Raw genomic sequence first — 19813 nt, forward strand, 5'->3', positions numbered from 1 at the left:
AGCGCCAATGTGCCAATTCCATACTGAATGCTGATTCTCAGCAGGTTTTGGGCATGTAGTGTGTTCACACTAGAAATGTGACACAATACAACGAGTTTTGAGTGTGCTGTTGATGCACACTTTTCTTCCACAGAGCACGTAGGAGGAGCAGCTGGCAAACATTTTAATAAATTATGGATGGTGGTGAAACAGTTCCAAAAAATCATGGAAAACAAAAACAAGTACTAAATCTTCAGAAATGAACTGGATTTCATGAAGTTTAAGTGGCGGGAGCTTTCCAAGGTGGCAGTTTGACATCCGACACCTATTTACGATTAGCATGTAGCATATGTTGGATAAAATCAGGATATAGTATGGATTTGGGACACAGCTAATATATTTTAAACCCCCAAGCAGAGAAGATCTACAAAAAGGCGGTAAGACAAATTATTTATTTTGATATAGTGATCCAGAAGAACTTCCATGTCCACATCACTTCAAAATTTTACAGGCAGAGGGGAAATGAGTATTTTAGAAATAGCTGAAAATTGTAGTTTTGTAGGCCCAGTGTGGAGATAGAAACTTACTGAAAGTCCAGTTTCTCAGCATAAATATATTCGCTACTAAGTGGCACAATTTTAACCCACACATTATGGGTTTTAACTGCAATGAGTCATTACACCACAGTCTGACGAACTGTGGATTTGTTGAAACATTATTTGTCGATGGTGCAATCAGTCCTTAATCTGCTGTCAGGTCAAAACCAGAGGCCCCAGCTCTGTGTGTTATTGTATCACCGTATCATCAGTGGACCTGTATTTGACAGATCAGCCATCAGTGTCACACAGGCAGGACGGCGAGCGGCTAGTCTGTCATCATGTCGGCCCCCTCTTCTCCTGTGGCATCTGTTAGGCTGAGCTCTTCCAGCATCTCCACCAGGGAGATTCGTGGTGCTCCGTCATCGTCAGTGTCGCTCTCCACTGGGATCTTTGATGCATCTGAAATTCAAGAAAATCAACACCTGGTCATTAACTATCCAATACATCATGTGTAATAAACTGTCTAACATTAGATCTGTTAGCAGCTTAAGCAGCCGCTGACAGTTAATGAGCCATATCTTAACTATTTAAACTGCAACAATGGAAGCAAACATCTCAACAGACGGGCGGAAATCTCAGGGGAAAGCAGTGCAGTCAAAAGTCTTTAGCGTCCAGCTGCTCACCTCTGTAGATGTTAACGTTCTTCCTCAGAGCCTCATCTTCCTCCAGGTCCTCCAGGAAGTCCTGGTATTGTCTGAAGACAGAAAGGCGAGTTAAAGGAAACCACATGTGGCACAACATCACAGGGAACAACATATCCACAGGAAACTGGGCATTCCTGGCACATTTTCAGACTATTCACTAACTCACCAAAACAATGTCTTTGGTCACCATCTAGGCATCTTAAATGCTTTCCCTTATTTTCCACTCTAAAAACTTTCCTTATAGCCTCAAAATGCAGTTGAGGTTTAAACTTAATTTAGGTACAACTGTATTCTTGCAGCTGGATAAAGGGTTTTTCGAGCACTGTCACATTTAAGTAGAAGTCTGGAGATATTCTACACTTGTCTTATTGTCACATATCCCATGAAATGATCCAATCCAACACGAACTGATCCGGATAACATGCAGCCAGAGCCTGATATGGCTTATTCCTTTGTGCCATAGAGCTCCAATGTTGTCCAAAAACTATTAAAACACATAAATGAGTCCCGACTGGTGAATTGTTATTTTTGGTCTTTTCAAATAACTAATACATCTAGAATATTGCTAACCTCATTCTTTGAAGATGACGAGTTTAACATCGGAGCTGCATACCAGACAGCATTTCACAAAAACACTGGCTGTGAAGTCCTTGAAGCTGTAATTCATTCAAGAGGATTCAGACACTCCAGCAGTACTCTCCTACCTCTCATCATCTGTGTCCATGCCCTCACGGTCTCTGGCCATCTCCTGCAGCTTCCAGTTCCTGCGCTTCACCCTCCTGGAACGGTCGAAGCTCTTCTTTATCAGCACCTTAGATAGTCCACAGCCAGGGTTGCAGAGGTTAAAACACTACAACAGATCGTCTACACACATTTCATATGTGATGCGATGAAGGAATGTAGTATTTTTCCAAAAACATGATCAAATCTACAGTCATTATTTTATGTTGCCACTAGAGGTCAGTGTTAACCAAGTCAACAATAGCTACTCAAGGATCAGGTCCATTCACAGAGGATGTTCCATGATGTGCAGGTGAGTCTTACCACATCAGGAACGTGGTGAGGGTTCATCTTATTCAGGTACTCATCGTTGATGTTAGAATTGGCAAAGTCAAACCTGTTGGATCAGAGGAAAATGTGCCATCGAATGTAAATAATGCAAATTATAATAAATTTCACAACCTGCCAACCTGACCAACATCTGAACTCCTCAACAATAACCTCATACTAACCCTAGGACCAGGTCTCCGATGTTCAGCAGGTGGCCCAGGAATGTGCGGCAGTGATACTGCTGACTGGTGTCCATCTCTGATGTTTTCTGAACCCACACCTCAGCCAGGGTGTGCTGTAACACACACATACACACACAGAATATCAATGTACTTTCAAGACATTGAACAACATTACTCTTGTTCCTTTCCTCGAATCTATTCAGACAGTTGTATCGATACTAATGCAACATTCAGACAGAGGAGAGAGAGAGAGCGAACATCGCCCCAACAAACTTCACTCCCTGCACCCTCGCAACAAACACTCCTTGTTGTTTCTGTTCTGCTGGCTTAAATCCCACATTCAGGCTCAGGAATAATGTAATGGTTCGCTATTGATTTTGCTTCCAGAAGAAAAGCAATGTTCCCTCATAATGCAATCTGTTCTGCAACAACACACTCACGCAACTCACACACACACACACCTTACTGGACCTCATGCCAGCTCCAGCACCCAGCTTCTGGTCTCTGATGATGTCAGTGTCCATAACGATGAACTCCTCCAGCTGCCGTGGGTTACAGAGACTGCTGAAGGGGTCGCGCCAGTACGTGCTCCCATCCACCTCAGCAACTAGAGAGGTAGAGATTATGTATTATTATCATTATTCTATATTATTAATCAGTTGAGCAGAGAGCCAAAACACATGAGCACAAATTATATAGTTCCTTCATTCTTTTTACTTGACAGTTAAAGAACTTGGAAAATTACATAAATCACATGCGTTTCACTCACTAACACAAACAGCTTTTCAAATGACAAAAATATCTCAAACAAACAACTTAAATTTCAACATGTTCTAATTTCCTTTATCTAAAAATAGCTGTCAATGTGTTTGTCTGTCTAAAGATATTCCAAATAAACCAGACCGACTGTTTCTCTCTATACTGCAAGTAAATTGAACACAAGCAGACAAACAGCATCACAAATATTTTTAATACTGCAGTTAATTGCCTACTGCAGCCTAAATCTGCTGAACAGAGCTCTGCCTCGAGGCGGTTCCTGCTATTCAGCCTGCTGAAAAACTTTCTGCAACAAAAATAGCCTGCTCTTTGAAGAGTAATTAAAGACGCGTGTGCCGCTTCCAAGATGTCAGAATTCTGCGGAGGAGCGTCTCAGCCTCTCACATAATCAGCGATTACACCAGATACAGAGGAAACACGTCATCACTAATAGTCACCATACTTGTATTGATTATAAATCCCTCCAAGTAAGATTACATTGCTGTGACAGGATGTATAATGCAAATTAAAGATATGTTTTTTTTCGTTGTGTAAGTGTGTCTTGTTCCGTGACTAGGAGCAGAGGGAAGCTGTTGAGTTAAGACAGCTGTGATGAACATATGGGCGGCAGACTGGGGTCAGCTTCATGCAACACATACGGCATTATGAGCTTTGCTTTTACTTAAACACTCAAATACACTAAAGCACAACTGTGTAAAACCTGCAGCAGTGACTACCAAAGTCTAAATCCTAAAATGCAACTTAAGACTGTAATAAAGTGAAGAGGTCAAACAATTCTTCAATTAGGAAATCAAGAGAAACCTAATGAGCAACTATTATGATAATCATATACTATATGATTATATAATTAGTCATTTATCAAACAAAACGGCATACAAAAATGGCATAAAACAGTGCATTTGTAAATTATTGCATTCTGTTTTTAATTTTTATGCAGTTTAACTTTTTTCGTATTCGGGTTGTACGTGAAATGCCAGACAATATTTGACTGGCTTAAATGAAGAACTGTCAGCAGTCTGGAGTTTTGGACTATTGGCTGGACAGAACAAGACATTTGAAGACTTCACCCTGGGCATTTTTTTTTTTTTTTTACTATTTCAAAACTAACTCAATATTGAGAACATAACAGTCTCAATAAAGGGGTATTTGACTACTGGAAAGATGGTCTTTTCATGAAACTGGGCTGTCTATGCAGTAGAAAGATGCAAATATTTTTTTTAAATTAGTGCTACATGACCCACTGTTGTGTCATGCTTTGCTCTAAAAGTAGAAAACCTACAACAACCAGAATGCATTGTGCCGCACCGGACCACAATCGGTAAAGTGGATCCCCCTTCCAGGGAATAATAGATGGAGATAGAGGGAATCTACATAATGGAAAAACTGACACATCATTTGAGATTGCAAAAATCAGAACTGGAGGAAAAGTGGAAGGAATGGACATTATTCAGGACCCCAAACAGTCACAAAGACTACAGACAGGAAAACTGAGAAAGGATGAACTGCTAAAAATGAAACCTTTCTTTGTATCGTTTTGTTTTTAGGTTTGTTCATCTGTTGGTTTTACATGTTCATAAATCATTAACGAAATTTTAAGTGAAAAACCAAACTCAGCAGCACAAATACTCACTCTGCAGGGTGTTGGGATCGATGAGGTGGATGGTGCTGGTGACACGGACGCACACACACACTTGACCCATGTTCCCCAGGCTCTGCGCCAGCCGTGGTGAAAGGCACACTACGTTGTCCTGGCAACCACACAAAGCCAGACAACCCGGGGTCAAACTGAGGTCGAGGGGAAAGTTAAAGTTTGTTTCCCATATCCCATCTCCCTCCACTCTGAACTTTAACAGTGGTCATAAAGCTCTTTAAGAGAAAATTCACTTTTCAAGCCCTTTCAAGGTACCTAAACTAAAACTTTCCAGACTCTGGAAACATATCATCACGTCTAAATTGTTACTAGAAATCCAATTCTAACCTAACTTTAAAATTAAGCCTTTTCCAAACAGAATTTGCGTGAACCCTGCTTTAAGAATAATCTGCTGACAAGCAGAGCACGACTCAGATTCCTGTTTTCAGTTAGTGAAGGTGCCCCTGATATTCAAACATCCTGTAAAAACACACCCGAATCTATCTATTGCTATTTTAAACATGGACCTAAAGCTACAAGTCGAGTTGGAAGAAGCAGCTACTGAAAGTACACACACCTGCCAAGAATCTATAATCCTACCTTTGCTTTAAAGTAAAAGTATGTGAAGTTTGAGTTTTATTCATTATCAGCTGGCACTGTGAAAAACAAATATAACACGAAAGATTCTTGGCCAGGCTCAGGTTTCCATCTGCATATCTGCAGAGCATGAGACAGCTTTCTAACACAACTTTCTTACTAACTAACAAAGCGAAGGCTTCAGAGGTGATGTGTGGAGACAGATGACAGCTCTGGCTTGTGCTGAGCAGATGTGGCTGTGTCTCAGCTCAGCTTAAATTGAAAGTAAAACATGTTGCCGTATACCTTGCAGACGGGCACGATCTCCATGGAGAAGGTGCTCTTGTAGTTGTAGGTGTTTGAATGGATGTCGTGAGAGATGAGGCGCTGGGACGTCTTCGACCTTTACAATTAAAAAGAAAGTGTTTATTATTATTATCGCAGACATCGTTCAGAGACACAGCAGATCTGCCCCGGTTGGACAAATCATAACAGCAGATAAAATACAACAAGATGTTATGCACATGTGTAACAGACTTGTCTTCGTCTGGTTATGTAACGTTTGAGCTTCTATCATGCAGAAACAACACCTGCAGCTTTTCTTTTGCAAATCATAAAACGTACACAGTGACAGAAGCACACGTGTAAAATTATGCTTTTTAAACAGAGCTGGATTCTGTGCTAATGCATGTTTTTATTAGGACATCGATCCACTTCAGCCCACATTTTGATGCACACCTACTAGCAAATTATTCCTCTGTGACATCGCCACATTTTCTCATAAACTTCTGGACTGTTGGATGTAGACAAGTAGGGAAAGTAGGCAGCCATCATCGGTTTGAATCCTCTTGTGATTAGCATTTTAATAAAAGGGGAATGTTGTTCTAATACCAGTGGTGAAATACAACTACATGCATTTTCTCGAGTACTGTAATTCAGTGAAAAATTCAAAGTACTTGTACTTCACTTTAGTATTTCGATTTTATGCAACTTTAAACTTGTACTCCACACTTCAGAGGCAAATACTGTATTTCTTAATTCACTACATTTGTCTGACAGCTTTAGTTACTAGTTACTTTTCAGATTGCACGTTTTGATACCTATTCTGTCCAGTGAAAACCACGTATCTCAAACTTTGGAATTTTGAATTTGTCTGATAACCTGAAGGATGAAATGCTCCGTTATGGGTCGAGAAAATGCTTTTACTTCCTAATGTACATAAACTATTTAAAAACTTGGATTAGGATAACAGAGATAAAAACAGGGCTGCTGAAAAGTTGACTTTTAAGAGATGCGTGATTCTCACAGGACAGCAACGCTTCAAACATGAGGATCTTGCTGAATATGATGCATTGATGCAAATTAAACGAGCAAACAGTGTATGATGTAGTTAAAAAGAGCTCAACTGTAAACATACACGTTAATGCAGCAGTAATATTAATCCAAAAACATCATATGTAATATACAAAAACTGACAGGGCAAAATGAGTACTTTCACTTTCCATCTGAGTACATTTCGCTTATAATAATTAAATACTTTTGCTTCGTATGGTTTTGAATACTTCATCCACCAATGTCTAATGTTGTTTTTACAGGCACAGATTGTGCGTCGCTCACCTGCAGGGCACGGTGCATTGGAGGAAGTCGACCATCTTCTGAGCGTGCTGCTTGGAGCCATAGTAGAAATCAATTCCCTCTGAGCGAGAAGAGCAACACCATCAAACCCTCCACAAACAAATTCATCACAGGTGCTTTACGGGTCATCATCGTCGCAGAACACACATGCATGCAAGCAACACACACTGGAGCGCAGAAAATATGGCGGCCACATGTTGTAACCTTCACGAAGCTTTTAAGTCCTGCCGAGATGTGGAGAAGATTTGAATCACTCTTCTCAGCCAAAACTCCACTTCACAGTCCCGTCCAAGAGCACACAGAGCTGCTGCTGAGCTGTCACTCAACGCACAGCATGTGTGCCTGCGTGTGCGACTGCTGTGTGTGTGATGCAACGCTTAGCATCCCTAAACAGGGTATGAATCAAGCTTGCATTGCAGGAATCTGGTATGGAATGCCTGCTCTGATTACAGCGCACTGATTAGATGCCCAACGCATGCCCCTCTGAGGCCCACATGAGGACAGATTGGCGCCAGTGATATGCATGCACGGCCTGCTGTCTGGAACGGGAAGTAATTAACGCTCGACACATCATTATGTTCTGCTTAGTTCTAATCCACATTAGCTACGCTGGTGACGAATGAGACAAGTTTCCCACTTTCCAGTATAATTCAGTTAGAAGCCCTGAGGAATATAGCAGGTCCCTCCCTTAAAGATATGTATATTATGATACATGGAGAAATGAAACATAAAATCATGTGCCATTGACCTACCATGGATTTCTTTGATGTTGAGGGCATTCTGGTGGAGTTTATGCTTGAGGATCAGCTGCTCTAGATAGTAGAATGTCTTTTTATGAACAGTCTGTAAAAATATAGAGAGACAGATTTCTTTGGCATCATCATGATCATACAGATCCCCCCAGCCCCATGCCCCTATTATTTGATTATTTATATATTTGTTGGTATGAAACTTGGATGGACAGCCTGGCATCTGCCACAACCTGTCAGCACCTCTGACCTTTCAGAAAAAAAATCAATCACAGTGAAAATCTTCAGCCCCTGTGGCCATATAGATATTTTTGTTTCCACTTAAAACTGTACATGCATCCTCAGGGCAAAGCACTGCGGGGGAACAAGTGGGAGCTAGTGTGATTTTAGCATGCTATTAATTCACACTTTCTGTGCAACTGCGTCATAGTAAAAGCTTTTCAGTGAAGAGAAGTGACTTTGGCCTTTCTTGTGAAGTAGCTGCAGAGGGCGGCCAGTTGGGTAGCTTAGCATATTTTAGCTTAGTTAAGTGGTAAGAGTGGCAAGGTTCATGTTTTAACATGCAACTGCAAAATTAACCCAACATAGCAGGATTGTTATAAGGAAGAGTAAACCAAGCAGACTTAAAACCAAATAATGAGAGGAACTGAACTAAGAACACTTAAACAGCAGTGAAATATAGGGTCACAATTAAGGGATGCAAGAACGTTTAACCAGATTCAAGGAGTCAAACTAATATTAATGTTTCAACTAATCAAACTTCATACATACTTCCTATTAAGCATATAGCATGGTGTTGTGATTAGAGATCCCGTAAAATAAAAAAAGGCAGATAACCAAAATGATAATAGTATTTATTTATAGGATATTTCATTGAAGCACAGACTCTTACCTTCTGCCTAACTTGAACCACAGCCTTCCAGAAATCCTTGGCTTCCACACGGTGGCAGTCGTCACACATCTGGTACTGGATGACAAACTCGACCACAAACACCTGCTGGAGAATAGCGCCATTCATCACCTGGAGAGGCAAAGACAGCAACAAGTTACACCATATGCTCGAACTGCATGACAAACAGCACTGAAAACTCTGCACTTACTGTGGGATGAAAAAGAAAACTAAACACGCTGCCGTGTTGCCATTTGACCAGCAGGATCTGGAGACAGTATTATATAGACCCTCCACAAGTACAAACAAAAGAGTTAGCCCTGAGAAGCACAGGGCTCAGGTTCCCAGTAAAGGTCAAGGAGATGAGATGACTGCCACTGGCAAAGCTCACATCTCTCAAACACACATAACTCAGTCAACAACAGACGACTCCATTTAAGGGTTTATCTTGAAATCTGTTGCATATATGATTATCTTACTGAATGTCTCTTATAGTAACAGGACGTGTGTGTGTTACACCTTGACATGACCATTTCAAACTGTTCTTGCTGCCAACTACCACCTGAACAGGTAACCCAGATTTTAGATTCAGATGAAAAGCATGTTGCCCATCTCAGGTCCACAGTCATTTTTTTTCCCCTATAAGTTTGAATGTCACTCTCCCACACTTATCACTTCAACTCAGTTCTCTTACCTCTTTCTGGATGGTTACTTTCATCTTAATCCTTTTGGAATGTGGCTCTGTCCAAAGGAAGCCAGCATCAATGAGACGCACCTGTGAGAAGAGATGTGTTGTTGAACCCATGAAGTAGCAGGAGTCCCGACTGAATATTCAATATACTGTGGTGCACATCATCATGACAAGTCACATACACGGGGTGGACATATATGATAATGCATCTATGACAAAAGACCTGAAAATAATACCATACATTTGTTAATTAACAATGTTAATTTTTGGTATAAAGTGTGTTAATGTGTTGGTCATGGTTATTTTTGAGGCCATAATCCCTTAGATTGTATTAGGCATCATTATATTATAAGACGCTCCAATTAATTTGTCACTGAAAAGATCCTACTGCGTGTGTGTAAGCTTTATCCTCTGCACACCCCCACAAACATGAAAATCAGCAATAATGTACTGAAATTACTTCTTTCACAATTAACCAAATGTAGGAAAATAAAAAAGGATATAATAAAAAATAAGTCAGTGAGGGACTGACAACAAGACAAGGAGGGACTGAAGCAAGTAGGTTAGTATCAATATCCTGCAATCCCAAGTTTAGTGGGGACAAGCTGTAGTTTATACCTGTAATGTTCATGTATGCTTTTTGTGTCTGACTGCAATTATGCTACTGTCTTTTTTAGAAGGATCAAACTTACTTTGGTCATAGAGCTCTTGATTTTTTTCAGGCAAAGGGCCAAGAGTTCCCTGGACTCCAAGGCACACTGCACCCAGGTGGCTGGTGGCTGTAAGTATCTGCATGAAGGAGGAAGATGTACATTCAAGCCTAACCTTTACCAGCAAAATTACTCAAGAAAGCATTTTGTACCTAGAAATGTTTTCTAGAGAGGAACAATGATATGATCTGTGTACCATGTTGGGGAAAAACAGTATGATTGATCTGTGCTTAAAAACAAACCTTTCACACTGTTTGCAGAAGTGCACCGTGACTTGCTTGGGGATTCCCTCTGAGATGTCCACCTGAGTACGCAGGCAGGCTACACACATGTTGGCTGGGTTGGGAGGAATGGGCACACCACAGGTACAGCACAGACTGGAGAGGAGAGAAGCAACATTGCTTCAGTGAAACTCAGTGAAATAAAAGGATGACGTGGTACTTAACACATCTGGCTTGATCGGAAAATATGCTTTTTGAGTTTAAGCCTATTCAATTAAGACAATATGCATTACATATTACAGCAAACAAAAGCAAACCATAGTTTATTTTATTGTGTTTTCCCCCCTTTTCTAGCAGTCATTGGTTTCTGTTCACTTTAGCATGCCATGCAAGACTTAGAACTAGCAAGACAAAACTCTTAGCTAGGAAGTTTTGGAGCAATTTAAGAAGATAACATACTTTGTGAATACAGCCCATGAGGTTGAGCTGTATAGCTTGTGAATGCACAACAAAAATGACCAAATGATTACTATGATACCAGATAGGCAGTTTGCTCATTCTTTGAGCAGTACAGAGAAAGGAATGTGTGCTTTATCACCTGTCAATAAGGCAAAGATGTTTTCCTTCTACAACATGCAAACACGTCAGTCTTGAGAAATGTTTATAAGTTGTCAGGACTCACACAATACTACACACGGAAATAAAGACCTTTTATGTTTTGTTTTGTTTTTTTCACTTACATATTCCCCTGGCTGCTTGTGGCAGGAGCTTGCATGTACTCCATTCTTGCCAACTTGACAGGTCAGTGCGTGTCAGTGGATCTTCGTTTAGCTCGATGATCGCTGAGGACAGATAAAAGGCAAAATTAAGGGGCCTGTAAAAGCTTACACACAGATTTGGCAGTAGACAAACAGCTAGGCAATAGCCAACGTTAGCTGGTAGCGTTCACTGTGTGACGGCTACTACCATTCCTTTAAGTAGGTTAATAATATAATACTATTATCTCATTTTTCACAAGTGGGTACTAATAAACAGACAAACAGTTATATAAAGACTGCTAGATTACTGAAAACATGCAGTGTGGGCTCTATATTTAACGATAACGCTGCAAGCTCATGCCCTACGTTCAGTGTCAGACAGCTAGCATTAAAGGCTAAATTGCTAGTTTTGATGAGTGATTCTAACGGATTTTCGGGACGAAACAAGCGACAAAATGTCAACCATAAGCACTGGACAACTTGAACTAGTACAAGCGAGTGATGACAAAACTTACTGAAGTTATTTTGACGGGAAATCCACAACACACCCTGAAGTTAAGTCCTCCACGTTTTCCCCACCGAGGAACGAGGGAGGCTTGATGACGTCACGTGGGACTCAAGGACCCCGGGACTGTTTTTGATTGCCTGAATAAATTTCCTGCACTAAAAAACATTCAAATTAGATTAAAGAAGAAAAATGAAAGCCTAATCAAACATATTTGGCATTTAACTCTTGTATCAGCTAATCCACAGCATTGAGAAAAGTTACAACTACAACTGTTGTGAATCAACAAACCAACCAAAATAAAAGGAAAGGTTTGTCAAAAGACTTTTATCCTATCCTAGAGATTAATAAAAAGAAGAAAAGAAAATGAAGGAAAAGAAACGAAAAAAGAGGGAGCCAATTTCAATATATCCTATATATATCCTAGGTCAGCAAAGTAAATGAATAATTTATAGGGAAATATTTTTGAGAAATACACCACATTCAACCACATAAGACCTTAACTTGGGGTCCATAATATATAAGAGCCTACAGCATTTTAACTTTTATGACACCACACAATTCAGAGTGGTGGTAGCCTGATAACTCTTACAATCATAAGCAAAACCTGTATTGCATTTGCTTCCCCTCTAACCATGGACAGATTAACTTGCCTCGGGGAGTCTGGGGCAAAAATGAGCTGCTGGCTCCTATTAACCCCTCTGTTCCTGCCAATGTCTGTGCAACAGATACAGTGCTCCTATTCTGGAATATTACATGATTCCAGGTTTACTGAGTGGTGTTTTAATCACACACAAATTATTTTGGAATATGCACCATATAAGAACAAAACCATCTCAAATAATGAGGATCGTATGACTAGATTTTGACAAAAGGACCCTCCACAAAACAGGGTCTTAATGTCAGGCAGTAGTGCACAACCTTAAGGCCCTTGTCATACCATCAGATATTGGGCTTGTGGGGCCCCTGTGTGTCTGGGGGCCCAGGGCAGTTGCAGATTGTTTTCTTAGTCTGTAATTGTAGGATTACTTATCTGATTTTGTCAGTTGTTGAAATGAATTTGGTAGTTAGGCCCACGTGTTTTAATAATTAGAATGAATCAATTTATGGCTTTTGTGCACACCTGTGGTATGACAGCGCTCAGGATCACTTAAATGTTGTCGGAAATATCTAAACTCGAGAGGAGCGCACACTAACGATTTTACCTCAATTCTAAAATGCACATGACAGGAAACATGGGCGCACTTGATATGCTACCAAGCTGTTAAGGCTATTAATAGACAATATGCACCAACGTCCTGTAGAAATTTGATGGTAAAACTGTTGAGGCAGTTTTTATATTGCTTAGCCTTATGTAAAGCACTTTGAACTGCCTATGTGTTTGAAAGGTGCTTTGCAAATAAAGTTACCTTCTAAATTTCTGTACTCAAATCAATTTGCAAAAAGTTTTTGTCAGACATATGAAGAACTTGGTCTCATGTTATGTGGAACAGTGGAACACAATTTGATCGGTCTGATTGATTTATTTGCAATTTTACCTACATTTCCATATCGTATCATCAATAAATATCCACATTGATATCACGATAATACTTCCAACCATATCGCTCGGCCTTATCTGTGAAGACGTTCTGATATTTGAAATACAAAGTCGATTAAAAAAAACTCAACGTAAATTCTTTATTAAAAAGTTAAATGACTCTTAAATCTCCCGTGGTTTTGTGGTCAGCACGTTGGCTCCGTTAGATCACGCACATTCCGGGCTGCACCTGAAGGCAGCACCACTGTTTGGTCAGGCACCAGCAGAGAGTCGCAGCTAGTGTGGCAGCTGGGAATGTGACGGTTCCAGCACAGACCGCTATTTTCAGGGACTGGCAACAGTAGCGGGGCTGGCCAGGAAGAGGCTCATCGCACAGCTATAATCTAGCCAGCACACAGGCTTGAACTGAAGTCCAAACGGGCGACCTGCGTTTTCTGCCCGGAGAGTCGGTGTGTTCTCGGACCGCATCAGGTCAACGGACGGCCGTTGGTGGCTCACTGCGGGGCTTGCATGCTAGAGGGAACCAGCCGGAGCACCGTGTTTGCTCCCCCACCGGTCTGCGTACGTACACTGACACCTTACCTCCCGCCTGGTGAGTCGGGTTAAAAATGCAGTGAAGTGTCACCGGTTTAGTGAGTGTAATCTTTAATTACCCCGGTTAAATGTGCCTGTTTCGCCGCTACCAAAGCACCCAAGCCAACGACGATGGACTGAAATCTGCGGCGGGCGCGAGCGACACACAACCTGCCGCGGTTTCCTGCATGTAAACAAATAAATGATAGAGGATACAATGACCCTGCTGTCTCTGTTAGGTCGGATCATGCGTTATTTTCTGCTCAGACCGGAGACCTTGTTCCTGCTGTGTATCAGCCTGGCTCTGTGGAGTTACTTCTTCCACACGGACGAAGTGAAGACCATCGTCAAGTCCAGCCGGGATGCGGTCAAGATGGTCAAGGGGAAAGTGGCGGAGATGATGCAGAACGAGCGGTTCGGCGGGCTGGACGTCCTGGACGCGGAGTTCTCCAAGACCTGGGAGTTCAAGAGCAACAACGTGGCCGTGTACTCCATCCAAGGCCGGCGAGATCACATGGAGGACAGGTTCGGGGTGCTCACGGACATCGTCAACAGGAGTCACCCGTCTATATTTGGGGTTTTTGATGGCCATGGAGGAGAGGTGAGTGCGCTGTGGTGGGGAGGAAAAGGAAAGGCAAGGTGTCTCCTTATGGAACCCAGTCCTCATTGGCGTATTCTCACGCTGTCTCTCACCAGCACTGACACATTGAAAGTGTGTGTAGGTGCCCAGGGTCCCCCAAACTGAGGTGCAGGGGGCCACAAAACGTCTGGTCTTCAAGTGTCGATTTAACAGTTTTGTATGTGATCTGGTTTAAACACTGCTTTCAAAACATCTGTCACAAATGCTAAAGTGAGACAAAGTGCAGCAAAGCCATTATTGTCCTTCATATATACTTTGAGAAGGGCATTTTAACGCAAAAGTAGGACTAGAGCTAACAATGAATTTCTTTTTTTGAACGGTTAAATGAATAAGTAGCCTTATCAAATGTTGAAAATGATCCACCCATCAGCAGAAATGACAATCAAAAATGATCCAGTTACAGCTGGATAGCACATTCTTCTGAAAAGCTGCTACAGTTTTGCCTTTTCCGAGCAAATCTTTATGTCAGCTCATGAACAAGTGATGACTCTGATAAATGCTTTATTGCATTATGTTGAATTTATTTAAGATTAATGTGCGGCGGTGTGATGAAGTTGTGGACAGGGTCTAGCTCAACCTGCCAGTGGGCAAAAATGAGCTGCTGGGCCCCAGTTCCTCCCACTGTTTAGACTGTGTTGTTTTTTTTTCCTATGCTGGAGTAGGAGCTGGTCCCAGATTTGCTGTAGGGTAATTTAATTAAACACAAATTAATTGAGGAATGTCCAACATATAAGATCAAAACTGAAAAACGAAGGACTACTTTTTGACACAGTGATCTCCTTTGAGACGGGGCCTCAAGGTCAGGTGAGAGAGGAGGACAGACTTTAAGGCAGTTATTATGTCAGTTGATGTTGTGCATTAGTGGTGCATATTCCCTATAACTTTTCAATTAAATTAGGACAAATCAGGTGACACATGGCAAGACTGGAGCTATCGGGGGGCCCTGGAGGAAATTGGTCATCCACCCATGGCCATTTGTCATCGAGTATTTATGGATAAGTGGAGCAGGGACCCCTACTGTGCGTAGGAGCCCATGATTCCTTGCTACAGCCGTGCACGCATATTCACCCACACTTACTCTTTTCCCTTCCAGATGGCAAGGCAACTGCATCTTGTCTATTTACAGCTTAAAATAATTTCCAAAATATCCATCGCATGTGTATTTGCCAAAACAACATTATTAGGATGCAGACAGCATAGGCTCCATGGTCTAACATGATTATAGCAGGAAGGAGGAGGGTGAACTCAAATCGGTGTGCTTCAGAGGCAGCTGAGCTCAACACTGTGAGGAAGGATAGGTGAAGCTGGCCAATTAGATCACCGATTTGCTGGTCACTGCCCACCCCCAGTCGAAACTTGCTGGCAGCTAAGAAGTCTCCTCCCTTTCTGTTTCCTCTGTGTTAACTAGTGTCGTTTGACATGAGCGCGCAAACGTGGCGATGCATTCAGGGCAGCAAGGGAGCAGCTTTACAAAGAACTCACAACAGGAGGAAAAAGTTGTCACTTAAAGGGACAAAGAGCATTTGTGATGATGCCACAGTTAGGCGCAAGCATGAAAACACTGATTTATCATGAAGTCATGGCTTGCATGAACACTGACATTGTTTCAGTATTGATGCGACAGAGCCACACATGAAAAAAAAAAAGCACAGAAACAATAAGTGACAGGGTATCTCTTTTTCCTCTGTCTCTAACCTTCTCTTGTGTTCTCTTAGTTCAGCTCTTACATTAAGCATTACGCTCTCTGATCAGCCAGTTCTGGTTGCTCTTTTGGGCCTGACAACGACTGGTCTTCATTCTGAGTTTGACTGCTGTGGTCTGATTGAGGCTGAACGATAACATGCTAAAAATAGGCAGCCAAAGGCATAGAGGATAGCTGTTCTTTTAGGGGAAATTAAATTTTAGGCTGCAGTGCTGACTGCTGCAGCTTTTGACCAAAAGCGGTCATTGGATTGTTTTCCCTGTGGCCTTTTTCTCCCATGCTTCTTCACTCTGCGGAGTGCCTTTTTAGAGAGTGGTGACCTAACCTGTGAGCTCTGCTGCAGCTGCCGCACATATAGTTAAGAGGCTAGGAGAAATAAATAGTGAATATGAGATATATGTTTGTATATGTGTCAGGAAAAGGATAAAATGAGTGGGAGAGCATCAGTGGTGAGAGTAAGAGCAAGAAGAAGAAGGCTCAGATTTGCCCATGTAGGCGAGAGGCTTTTTTATCACTGCATGTCCATGGGCAACAATTTGGTCTGTTTTCATTCCCACACCCTCGTTTGAAGTGTGTGAAATGGTTGCCAGACAGCAGCCTTCAGAAACAACTTCCTCTGTTTTAGCGACTCTAGATTCTTCTTTCAGCCAGAGGACATTGAATAAAGCGGAGGGATGCTGTGTGGCCCAAGGCAGCACCAGGAATACTGGCTGCCTCAGCTGGCTTGTTAGTGAGGTGTCAGCTGCTTCCGTTTCTTTCCACACGCACACTCCGCTCATCCAAACCACATACACGGTCATTAAACAATGTCGGACTAGTGTCGACATCTATCTAGCGTCCAAGACTTTGCATCAACATCAACAGGTCTTTGACAGTGTTTACAAAGCCTTCGAATGGACAGAACTTTTCACTGGGGTGCGAGTGTGCCAACTAGTTAGAGCTCAGATTTGACAAAAGATTTAAGGATGGGGTAGTCGATCCAAATGCAATTAGTCCCGCAATGAAGGAATATTTTATATATATATATATATATTTTTTTTACATTTGAAGCTTCTATTCTAAGCTAAAAACAAGGCATACGTAGACTGTTCCGGCCCACATTTTGGCTTTTGTCATGGCTCAAAAAACTTCCATAGAAACATTTGGCCTCATCTTGAACCAGAGCATCTGCAGATAAAATCTTTCACGGTATGTTATGATCCACTAAAGGTCGGCACAATTCGAGATGAATAAAACCCTGTTTTCACTGCCATCTTAGTTGTAAGAGAGCTGGGAAGGACACTGCGTGAGATTCAACTCATTTGTTGAACCTGTCTCACAGGTGTTGTGAAAGAGTACAGGCTGCAAATGGTCATTTTGCAAAACTAGGAATCACAGCACCCAACGTAATCACGATATCATAAGCACTGACTGGTAAAGCAATCGCACCCGTGAAAATGTTGTAGGCAATGGATATTTTGCACTGTGCGATGTATAAAAGCACACTTAATGCATCTTTAATAATAGACCTTACACTTACTTGCTTTCTTGCCAAGAAATAGATTAGAAGATCAATATCAATCTCATGTCTCATGGACCTGGAGCCAAGAGGCGATTATCTTATCCTAGCATAAAGACTAGCAGTGGCTAGAACTAGTTAGAGCAGGAAAACACCACAAATTGTCATTTTTACATTTCTATTTATGTACAGATTAAAGCAAGATATATGTCAGTTAGTAAGAGGTAGGTGTATTTTCTATTTCAATGTTGACAGAGGCTGGAAAGCTGTTTCCACGTGCTTCCAGTCATTATGCTGACCTCAGCTAATCTAGACCTGGCTCTAGCTGCGTAAAGACATGAGGGTTGTATCAATCTGTTATCTCTCTCTCTATTCAAGAAAGCGAAGAAGTGTATTTCCGGAAATGTCAAACTATGCCTAACAATTGTTCTGCATTTGCAGCATGGTCAGGGGTGATTCAAACGCTGTGATCCCAGGATGTGAGTCAGCACGTTGGAAGGTGTCAAGTCGAGAGGGAAAGCAGAATCCCTTAGTTATGTTCTAGCACCTTACTTGGACCAACTGGTTTAGATAAATCATCAGTCAGTGCTAAATGACATCTGGAAATCTCCTTTTTTTTCTTTATCTCTCTGCACCACACACCCACTCACCCACACCAATGCAAATTCAATTTTCAGAGTGCTAAAAATCAGTGTTTAATGTGAAAATAGCCATCGGCGGCCTCAGTCACATTATGTTGGCTCAGGGAGGGGATTTAACTGCTAAATGGAGATTTTTAGCTGACGTATGGGAATAACCTGCATGAAAGCGACAACCCTGGGCCCTCCATCCATAAAATGGCAACATGAACCATTTGTTCCTTACTGGCATGTAGAGAGTCAGCCGTACTCCGCTCCTCCCTGCCTCACTGTCAGGATGTGGCTTCAGGCGCTGCAAAATTACCTTAACTGTGGAGTACAGAGAAGACACTCACTACAAGGCTGTTTAACTTGAGTGTGGGGGCTGCTTTTCTCTGTCTGCTTTGCCATTCTTTCAGCTTTTGTTCTGTTGATTTCTTTTTCTATCACAGCTCACTCTTTCATGTAGTGGTGTTTGTGTGAGTGGGTTGTGATAGATACAGTATGGTCCGTTAACTGTGAAGGAGGCAATGAGAGAGCGCAGAGTAGCAGTGGAAGTGGAAAAAAAAAAAGAAAACGCTGAAACCACAGGGACGATGACCATTTTTAGAGGGATCCTTTCTGTCTTAATTCAGCTCTTGGCTTGTCTTTAGTTTAGCTCCGCTTCATATTCAGTCTGAAAGGCCATTTCATTTTCAACTTCATTATTAATTTCTTGAATTGCAAAGTAGAAAGGACGTTTGCGAGCAACTGAAGCAATGATGCAGCAAAGCTCGCCTTCTTTGCCCCCTCGCAATGACATTATGGATCAGGAAGGCTGGCGAATTTTAGGCATTTTAATGTGTTTATGTGCATGTTTATGTTTTCGAGCAGGGGGTAGGTCACGTAGTTTAGATACTAAGCAGTTTGAATTCCTCCTGAGTTCGCTCGCACTAGATGAAAGAGCCAGCATGTGACTAATTGCACTGTCGGCATTACAGGATTAGAGAGAGAGCAAACGAAGAGAGGGAGTGTGTGAAGACCAAGGGCAGCAGTGTGTGTATGTGTGTGTGTGTGTGTGTATGAATATTTATGTGTGTGTTGCAAGCTTTCACAAGAAGACGCACTGCTTCATGGATGTTGAGGATTCACACGGAGATGAGAGGGGCAGTTCGGTGTTATCTGGTCTTCCAGGGAGAGACGACTTCACTGTGAGAGACTGAAATGCCAAAGGCCTATCAGGACCAGACACTGGCTTCACGCTATTTCACCTCACGTCGTCAATCAGTGCCCTCAGCCAGTTTGTAAAATAGCCTGAACAGGCACTCATTTTGAAATAAATGTCACTTACTAAATAAATTAAGATGGGAATTTTAGGATTGTGAAAGCGGCTATAATCAATATTTTTTTTATTGACAATGCCTCACATAACCACTATGTGTGAAAGGGCTTGCCTGTAGTGCTGAACCACCCGAATCTGCAAGCTTTATAGCATCTTTTTTTGCTCATCATTTGGTTTTACAGCCCAAGACTTTATTGTTATGGCTCATCTTCAGCCACGACAAGCAGCCGTTTTCAGTGAAAAAGCTCTGACAACCCACTGACCTACCCAGCACCACACGCCAGACTGGCAAAGTTAGCGACTAGATGGCGAACATGGAGCATTTAG

General features: G+C 41.8%; 2 protein-coding genes across 2 annotated transcripts in view; one reads left to right on the top strand and one right to left on the bottom strand.

The window, feature by feature from the left end:
- Positions 1–416: 416 nt before the first annotated feature.
- On the bottom strand, positions 417–11698 carry nmd3 (NMD3 ribosome export adaptor). The gene is made up of 16 exons (XM_041941375.1): positions 11606–11698; positions 11073–11174; positions 10354–10488; positions 10094–10190; positions 9405–9485; positions 8714–8842; positions 7825–7915; positions 7055–7133; positions 5744–5840; positions 4862–4979; positions 2916–3061; positions 2455–2567; positions 2267–2339; positions 1927–2033; positions 1202–1272; positions 417–977 (listed from the first exon to the last, which is right to left on the bottom strand). The coding sequence occupies exons 2-16, from the start codon at positions 11114–11116 to the stop codon at positions 844–846; spliced, it is 1515 nt and encodes a 504-aa protein (XP_041797309.1). The 5' UTR covers positions 11117–11174; positions 11606–11698; the 3' UTR covers positions 417–843.
- A 1712-nt stretch (positions 11699–13410) lies between these two features.
- The window catches only part of ppm1lb (protein phosphatase, Mg2+/Mn2+ dependent, 1Lb), a 44875-nt gene continuing 38472 nt past the window's right edge, over positions 13411–19813 (top strand). Inside the window, exon 1 of the mRNA XM_041940483.1 lies at positions 13411–14309. Coding sequence (XP_041796417.1) covers positions 13911–14309 — 399 coding nt within the window. The 5' untranslated portion in view covers positions 13411–13910. The remainder of the gene's footprint in view (positions 14310–19813) is intronic.

This window comes from Chelmon rostratus, chromosome 7 (genome assembly GCF_017976325.1).
Source record: "Chelmon rostratus isolate fCheRos1 chromosome 7, fCheRos1.pri, whole genome shotgun sequence".
Taxonomy (NCBI): Eukaryota; Metazoa; Chordata; class Actinopteri; order Chaetodontiformes; family Chaetodontidae; genus Chelmon; species Chelmon rostratus.